Source organism: Aplysia californica, unplaced genomic scaffold (genome assembly GCF_000002075.1).
Source record: "Aplysia californica isolate F4 #8 unplaced genomic scaffold, AplCal3.0 scaffold01110, whole genome shotgun sequence".
Lineage (NCBI taxonomy): Eukaryota > Metazoa > Mollusca > Gastropoda > Aplysiida > Aplysiidae > Aplysia > Aplysia californica.
In genome coordinates, this window is record NW_004798380.1 from 11,999 (window position 1) to 21,146 (window position 9,148).

The window sequence follows — 9,148 nt, forward strand, 5'->3', positions numbered from 1 at the left end:
GATAGTGGAGTTATTATCTCTCTTGTGCACATACAAAATAACCGCTACAGACGAACATACATAAATGTAAAATCGCATCGCACAGTTAAATAATTTTTGTGAAACACTCGCGCACGCACATACGCACACGCTCACACGCTCACACGCTCACACACAAATATACAAACAAACACACACACACACACACACACACACACACACACACACACACACACACACACACACACACACTGTCTGTCTGTCTGTCTGTCTGTCTCTCTCTCTCTCTCTCTCTCTCTCTCTCTCTCTCTCTCTCTCTCTCTATCTCTCTCTCTCTCTCTTTCACCCCCACCCGCAAACACATACACAAACACTCATATACATACACACATAAACACACACATATACACATACACACACAACACATACACACACTTTTACACCAACACGCACCACGACACACACTCCTCACACACATTCATATACACACAGATACACCAAAAGAGTGGTCGTGTGCTATTATAAAGAAATAAAAAAACCTACAAGTTTGTTGACTAATCTTTTTACCGCGTATGATTTTGTGTACATCCTTCTAGTACCATTTCTAAAGTGAAGACAAGCGAAGAGTGTCAAAGAGGTGTGCCGCTCTTGAACGCTCAACGTTTCGGAAACCATGGAGGTAGACTCAAGGGGGAACAACAGAGTCGTTGGTGATTCCTTACCGAAGGACGAGCACGGTGACGTCACGCCAGGAACACAGTCCGAGAAAACAGAACAGCACCCAATGTCTGAGAGTAAAGCAGATGAAAAGACAGGGACAGTGTTTAACGTCTCTGGTGATCACAGCTCTGTAACAACTTCTCATGGTAATGTTGTCAGTAAATCAGACATGCCCGGTGAGAACGGGGCTCACACATCATCTTCATCTACAATACCCTCGTTACAAAAGTCGACGTCATTGCTACACCCGCCGCCACCTCAGATGACCACATACGTCTGGTTACTCTGCATCTTCGCTGCTATCGGCGGATTCCTTTTTGGCTACGACACGGGAGTCGTTTCCGGCGCCATGCTGCTTCTCCAGGACGAGTTCAAACTCAGTTACTTCTGGCAGGAGGTTGTGGTCAGTGTCACCATCGGCGGAGCGTTCGTGTCGTCACTAGCTGGCGGGTTCCTGAACGACAGGTTTGGGCGGAAAGCTGTGACAATTGCAGCCAGCTCCATCTTCACAGTAGGGACTTTGGTATTAGGCGTAGCGCAGAACTTAGAAATGTTGGTGGCAGGCCGGCTTGTTTTGGGTGTTGGGATAGGTAAGTACATACATGTATATGAAGATCTCAAGGGGGGGAAACAGCATTAGTCACGACAAATAATATTGAAGTCTATTACCTTTATTCCACATGTTCATATTGTTGGCCAGTTGTAAAGATGTAAGAAGCCCTAAGTTTAGATTTGTAAAAAAATTGCAGGTTCTTAAATTGTGGGATCGGTTACATAATATTAATATGCTCAAGAAATATTCTATCGAAATTCAAATTCTAAATGATAAAAAAGATACATGCTGCGGAATTATTAAATAACACGTACATGTACTTCGGTATTTTGTGATATTGTTTTGTACTTGTTGATACTGTGTGCTGGCAAAGGTAACACAGTTGATGCAGTGTTGCAGGGTGGATGTCTGAGTCCATCCATTAGCATTATCAATACTTCCAACAACATACCTGGCACCACCACTATGACCCTATAAACTGTAATCACCAAAACATTACCACAAATGCCATCACCATCTTACTCACCACCACTATCGCCTCAACCACGATCTCCATCCCACTACCATCGTCACCATCACCACCACATCCCCATCCTCATTATTGCTACCGCGATTTTCTCCCCCCCCCCCCTGTCACTGTAATCATCTCCACAAACACTGCCATAACCCATAACCCCCCACCCCCACTTGACTACTGTCATCACCTTTACCAACATCATTGCTACCAGTAGCAGCAGCAGCAGCAGCAGCAGCACCACCACCACTGCCACTATCAACCTTATTGCTTCCAACATCTCTACCATCACATAACTGCTACTATAATTTTCACCACAACCATTATTGTTACCACTAGGCCACCACCGCCAACATCACCACCGCAACATTGCTACTACCACCACCACCACCACCACAAACACCCCTACCACCATCATAACATCACCACCATCACCACCACAAACACCCCTATCACCATCATAACATCACCACCATCACCACCAACATCACAATCACCCCCCCCAATCCCACCACCACCATCCCTCCCACCACCCCTCAGGTTTTGCATCAATGACGGTTCCCGTGTACATCGCCGAGTGTGCGCCAGCTGAGCTCCGTGGTCGGCTGGTGACGGTCAACAACTTGTTCATCACTGGTGGTCAGTTCGTGGCCAGTCTGATGGATGGGGCTCTCAGCTATGTGCAGCCAGATGGATGGAGGTGAGAAAAGTGTGATTTGACTTCCAGCTGCTTACAGTCGGGTGGATCAAAGTCAGAAATGTGTGATTGATAGCATTTGAATTTGACTCTGAGCTACGTAAAGCCGGATGGATGGAGGTGAGAAAAGTGTGACTGATATCATTTGACTTCCAGCTGCGTACATCAGAGTGGATGGAAGTGAGAAAAGTGAGATTGATAGCATTTGAATTTGACTCTGAGCTTATATGTACAGCCGGATGGATGGAGGTGAAAAAAATGTGAATAATATTATTTGACTCTCAGCTATGTACAGCCAGGTGGATGGAGGTTTAGAAAAATTGTGAAAGGGTAGCATTTGAGCGTCGAGCGTAAAGGACGTATGTTAATCGATAATGTCGTTCCGACTTTTCTTCGTCTGGCCCCCAGTCAATTAAAAAATCCGGCCTGTTTGCACCGCTCCCTCACTCCTCCCTACCCCACCGCCGCCCCATCCTTTCCGCTAAAAGAGTGAAACGTTTGGTAGAATGATATCGTGTTTCATAATAGATGTTGCAGCTTTGAGGGTTAGTAGTAGGCCTACTAATATTTGTGATACGCTTTGGGAGCATTGGGACTGCATGTATGTCGGCAAACTTAGTTTCGGGATAGAAGCCAAAACATGGGATTGGGTCATCCTGGGACGAGTTTAAATTGGGATTTCCCAACATCTTAAATCTAAATTCCTAAAGTCATTTGCTAAAATGCGGTTTATTTATAAACATTTCATTTTGATTCCGGATATACCCAATACTTTTTTCACCTTATAAAATGTTGATATTCTATTGCTTTAACAACTAACTTCACTCATTCTTTGTGGTTTTGAAATTTAAAATGATTTGTGGGTTTTTGGGGTGCTGTTTTATAAGTACAGCTGTAAAACTCGGCGTACTAGAGGCCACAGTATGAGCCAATACTGTGCATTTTAAAGGCGTTAATGAAGGTTATGCATATTGAAGTTTTGAACTCGTTTTTGTCAGTTCGTTCTTTTTTATACTAAACAATAGATATCTTAGAAATTCAAAATGCATAATACCCAGATGATTCCTTACAATGAGATGGTAGCAAAGGCTCAAAGTGTCGAGAAGCCGACAGATTTTCCAACTCCTACAGGTTGCCTCACATTTTAGTGCATTGTTTTCTGTTGATGTTTTTGACACACCCTTGACTTGTTACTAGGCCGAAATGCCTCTTATCCACTACAGGTTTACTCAAATATAGAAAAAACACTACGTTTTCCCACTTCAAGCATTTAAAGTGCTTATGTACCTTTAAAATCGAAGGCAGGCATGGGCTAACTACGGCCCGAGGGCCTGATTCGGCCTGCTAGCAATTTCAATGGGGCCCACGAGTTGACCCAGTGATTAATGATAAATGTGGTCCACGATTAGTTGATAATTAATCAAAACCAAACTGTCCGACTCGAAAATTAAAAGTAATAGATTCTGACTCAGAAGAAAGCAATTGTTTTAATTTTATCTCACGAAACACTCTTGAGTGACATTATGCTGTGTAGTGCCAGAACTTTTGAGGGCAAGGGTGTTTTAACAGATTTCACCCAAATTTCTCCTAATTTGTCCCGCGAACGCGAGAAATTCAGAATCGCTTTGTCTAATCCGCATTATGGACACTCTTGTTTACTGTTGATGGTCTAAGACTTAAAGTGTCACTTTTCCTCAACTACATGTTTGATCAGAACCTGCTAAATTAAACCAACAAAATCATGCATTTGCTAATGACATAAATAGACCTCGTCGTTTTAGCAGACTGAAAGTAACCCTATCAAACATGTTCAGCTTCCTGTCCTATAATGTACATCACTATAAAATTGTCATATATTTTTGAAACGGCTATCCATAAAAGCTCCTTTTTCGGCTCCGTGCTAGCTGTTTGGATACATTTCCACCAGATTCATCTACGCTAGTTTGAGCTAAACCAGTCTCATTTATAAGCATGCCAGTTTATGGCTATGTGTTTCAAGTTGGCACTGCGTCTCATGGTCTTCAAAATTGCAGTTGTAGACATTAATTTATTGAAACATATTGTGCACTTCATGGGTTTCTGTAGATTTGAAGACTTCTTTCATTAACTGGAGAAACTGCTATGTAATTTTGAACGAAAAGCAAGTACATGTATCCTTGTTGATTTTAGAAATTCGATCGAGACTGCTAAAAACAAATAATATGACACTTTCAAAAGAACGTAATTTCATAACACTTCAATCCACTGGTTACTCTGAAGACTGTCCTTGAACTAGCGAGTGACAAATATTGAGGCGTTGCATGGGACAGACAAAGCGTTTCCTAGAGAAAAAAAGGCCACCGTTGCCAGTGGTAATACGACTTTTAAAAAGGCAATCGGTTAATAAAATTCTTCGAAAGTGTTTCCGGCTGTCCGTTGCCCCATCCCTCCTTTCCCGTCTTCTAGCAAGATGCAACTCCTCAGCTGGCGGGTGCCACTAATACACCATACAAAGTATATAATAATAATAATAGTAATAATAATAATAATAATAATAATAATAATAATAATAATAATAATAATAATAATAATAATAATGAGCCCTTTCTTTCTCTTCCGTCCCGCTTGCTGTTGTGCCAATCTGTCGACCATGAATCGAGCGAAGCAAAAAAAATTTGATTTTTAAAAAACCTCCCTGAAACTTTTCAGTTTAGAGTTCGCCCCTGAAATAGCTCCAGTAGTGCTGTAAGGTAATAAAAACTCAGCAAAGATTGATAAAGAGTGAGCATAACTCTTGCGCTAGTCGACAGTGCCGTTTCAACGTCCCTGGATCTGTGGGGGACACGACACCTGTAAACACTTGACACTACTCTAACAAACAACAGTGGAAGCGTCAAAGGTTCACTTCAAGTGGAATAAACTTTGACCTTGTGACTCTTGAGTTTATCACTCAGGGGTATAAAAAATGTATGTCTTGGTTTTTTTCCGCACGACTCTCAAAATGACACCAAAGAACAAACAGGATTGCCCTGAATACGGGGAACAGCAGATAGAACTGAGTGAAGGTCATTGTTGGAGGGCTGCATCTTGCAGTCGACGGACACACCTAAAAAGAAAGTGATCGCTTTTATACCACAACTACATTGTTATAATTTGGTTGCTCTTTTCTAAAATCTCCCATGCAGCTCTCTATTATTTTCTGACCGAGGAATAGCTTCTCATTGAAAGCTCGCAAAGTGCAGTCTGCATTTGAAATATGCTAGCAGGGCCTACAAGATTTCTTAACGAGAAACGAAATTCGAAAACAAAAAGAGAGTTTTCTGTCTCTTTGGTATAATATTTCCTAACAAAAACTAGATACTTCTAAAGCTCATAGTCGCAGAGAAGCCTCGAGGCAGAAGCAGAGAGAATGTGGAAAGTTGCGAAATTGTACCGGTTTAACGCTCTTTTTAACCAACACTTTCAGGTTATTTAAAATGCCAGAGTACCGAATTTAGCACCCATTTCAGATAAGACCGAGGCCAATGGGATAATTCCTGTAAAGTACGTTTCCTAAGGACGTAACACTGGACCGAGCTGACCCTTGAGCCCACGAACCGGCATAGTCATGTTTATGAGTCCGGTGGCCTAATTTCACTATACCTTATCGATGCCACAAATAGAGAGTGAACTATATAGAAACAAATGTCAGATGTAGAAAATGGAGAAAAAAGGGCAATCCGTGTAACACTGACAAGCACAGAGAATAAGAACACGCTTCTTCTGGCAATGGTGCTCAACACAATCAGGTCCTCGTAAATACCAAGTCAAGAGATCTTGACACGGACCCTCGACAACACAAGAGATACCTTAAAGTTTTAAATCAAGAGGAAAGCATGTTGGCCTTATCATAATTTCTTTATATCGTCGTATTTCCATTCACATAACCCGCTTCTTCCTTTATTCTCTCAAGATATCCCCCCCATCCATCCACCGACCCGCCTCCTTCTCTTTCCTCTCCTCCTCCTCCTCCTCCTCCTCCTCCTCCTCCTCCTCTCTCTCTCTCTCTCACACACACGTACCTTTAGGGATGTCAGTCTTTCTAAACGCTGTACTACTTTGTAGACCAATGTAAACAAAAAGAACACAAAGTGGATTTTTTCTGTGTTCTTTTGACCCCAAGCATTGGTTATGATTGTTTAATTGAAGTAAACAGTGAGAAAATAAAAATAAAACGCTGTTCAAATATAGGTGTTGACAGGATATAATATAGATACTGTGACCTCTCTCCACCCCCGGCAATTCCCCCCTCCCCCAACCAACAAAAAGGGGAAAAAGAAAAAAAAAAGGCAACAATTCAAAAGAACCCCCGCCCCCCCCCAAAAAAAAACAATTAAAAAAAACAACACAAATTAAAGATAACGGCTATATCCCCAGATATATGCTTGGCATCGCAGGCATTCCTTCCATCATCCAATTCTTTGGCTTCTTCTTCTTGCCCGAGAGTCCCCGTTGGCTGATGAAGAAAGGACGCCAGGTGGAGGCGAGGAAAGTTCTAGAAAAGCTCCGGGGCGGCAAGGACGTAGACCAGGAACTGAGTGAGATGAGAGCTGATTTTGATGCAGAAGAGTCCAACAAGAATAAAGGTTACATTTTATTTTACATCTTAAAAATGTCAACCAAATTAGAGAAACTGAAACCGGCGTCTGTAATGTGACGGTTGTGAGCTTCGCTGTCGCACGCAGGAGAGACGAGTTCGATTCCAGAGTGTGGGGAATTTTTATCAAGTATCTCGGTTTTTCTGCTAAGATGTTATATCCTTTTCAGCCTGTGTTGGCCCTTACAGGTAGGGTCGGAAGCCCGCCTCCTAAAGGATCAAAATTGTATCGAAATGGGGGTGGGGGGAGGGGGGGGGCGGAAACCATTTTAAAAAGTTTTTTAAAAAGGAGAATGGCCGGGTACCATGTGAAGAAAAAAAGTTGCATATACGACATAAAGCAGTCACTCAGCCATCAGTTGCTAATAGTAAAAGTGACAAAACAATCACGAAAACATTTTTTAAACGCATCACAAAAGAACAAGAGCAGTAAAACAACAATGACAACTGCAACAATGAAAACCATAACGATAACAATAAGAACAACAAAAATAAGCGTAACGACTAATGCAGGAAGGCCAACCGCAGCAACCGTACAACTAAGGCAACCACAACAACAACAACAACAACAACAACAATAACAACACCAACAACAACACCACCAACAACAGCAACACCAACAACAGCAACACCAACAACAATAACACCAGCAATTGCAACAACAACAACAACGACACCGAAAACAACAACAATTACAACAACATCAACAATAACTTCAACAATATCACCATCAACAACGACAACAACAACTGCGCCTTTACACAAGATAATAATGCACGATGCACATGTAATTACTACATGTATGAATCTCTATGAGTTTCGTTGTCCACAGATGGTGTGACCATCATACGAATTCTGAAGACGCCCCCTGTTCGCAGAGCTCTGCTGGTGGGATGTGCCTTGCAGCTGTTCCAGCAATTGTCCGGCATCAACACTGTTATGTAAGTTGGGCACTCAGAGATTCCAATATGTGACTAACTTTTCTTTTAAAAGTGGAGCTTGATTTCCGAAAGTTTGTTGAATTGATACGACAGAGGCAAGTTACATTTCTACCCACACATTGTAAGTTGTAAAATCCCCTCATCTACCCCCACTGTAAGATAAACTTATTTAGGCTGACCTCGACTATAGTACGGTAAAAATTCGTGGCTCAACTTATTGTCAAATATTTCCTAAATTATCGAAAATAAACTTTCCAACGTTTGCACAGTGACTTCTATCAATCTGTCTTAAGAGATCAATGTTTTTGTAAACACCTGTTAGCTGTATTCTAGAAAATTCTAATTAAAAATCCCAATGGATGGTTTCTACAGCTGAGGCGAAAAGCAAATCCGTAATTTTTTTTTCTGATTGAAACGTTATGCGTATCAACCGAACATTTTGAGAACCTTAAAGTTAAAATAAAGGTGTTCACTATAAAATTAAATTCTTGTAACTAAAAGTGCCATTGGTGGGCTGTGACGTAGGCTATATACGTGAGCAAAATGTGTGTGAGAAGCGGAAGTGCTGTGAACGACACCATTTTCCACGTGATGGAGATTTATTGCATTTTATATACATTTATGAACAAACGTTTTTTTCTTCTTAAAATCTAGCTTCAATTGTTGTGGAAAATATGGTTAATTGAATCAAACTGCTGTGCAAAGTATTGATGACACTGATTCAAGCGTTATTGAGGTACATTTGAGAATAAGTTGCGCAACGAACTTTTGACAGAACAATAGTTTAGATTTTCCTAGTTCCAGTTGACTCCTTTGTATATTCCTGACTAGTATACTTCTTTGTAGTCTGATCAAACAGGATAACATTTTCAACCTATTATTTATGTATTTGTGCTCTGGCAGGTACTATAGCGCTTCCATTATCCGTATGGCAGGCGTGGGTGACCAACACATGGCTATCTGGCTGTCAGCTCTGACGTCATCCATGAACTTCCTGTTCACTCTGGTGGGTGTGTGGCTGGTGGAACGTATTGGTCGGAAGAAACTCCTTATGGGCAGTCTGTTTGGTAAATACCATAATACCATACACATAAACCTACTTATAAACTTGTACATATATGACATAATT

The 9,148-nt window shown here is 41.4% G+C and overlaps 1 protein-coding gene across 1 annotated transcript in view; it reads left to right on the forward strand.

Moving 5' to 3' along the window:
* Positions 1 to 408: 408 nt before the first annotated feature.
* LOC101848793 (proton myo-inositol cotransporter) overlaps positions 409 to 9,148 on the forward strand; it is a gene marked incomplete in the record, with an annotated part of 16,374 nt that continues 7,634 nt past the window's right edge. Inside the window, 5 exon segments of the mRNA XM_035973293.1 lie at positions 409 to 1,289; positions 2,307 to 2,466; positions 6,859 to 7,067; positions 7,911 to 8,019; positions 8,923 to 9,089. Of these exon segments, the coding sequence (XP_035829186.1) occupies positions 653 to 1,289; positions 2,307 to 2,466; positions 6,859 to 7,067; positions 7,911 to 8,019; positions 8,923 to 9,089 (1,282 nt within the window).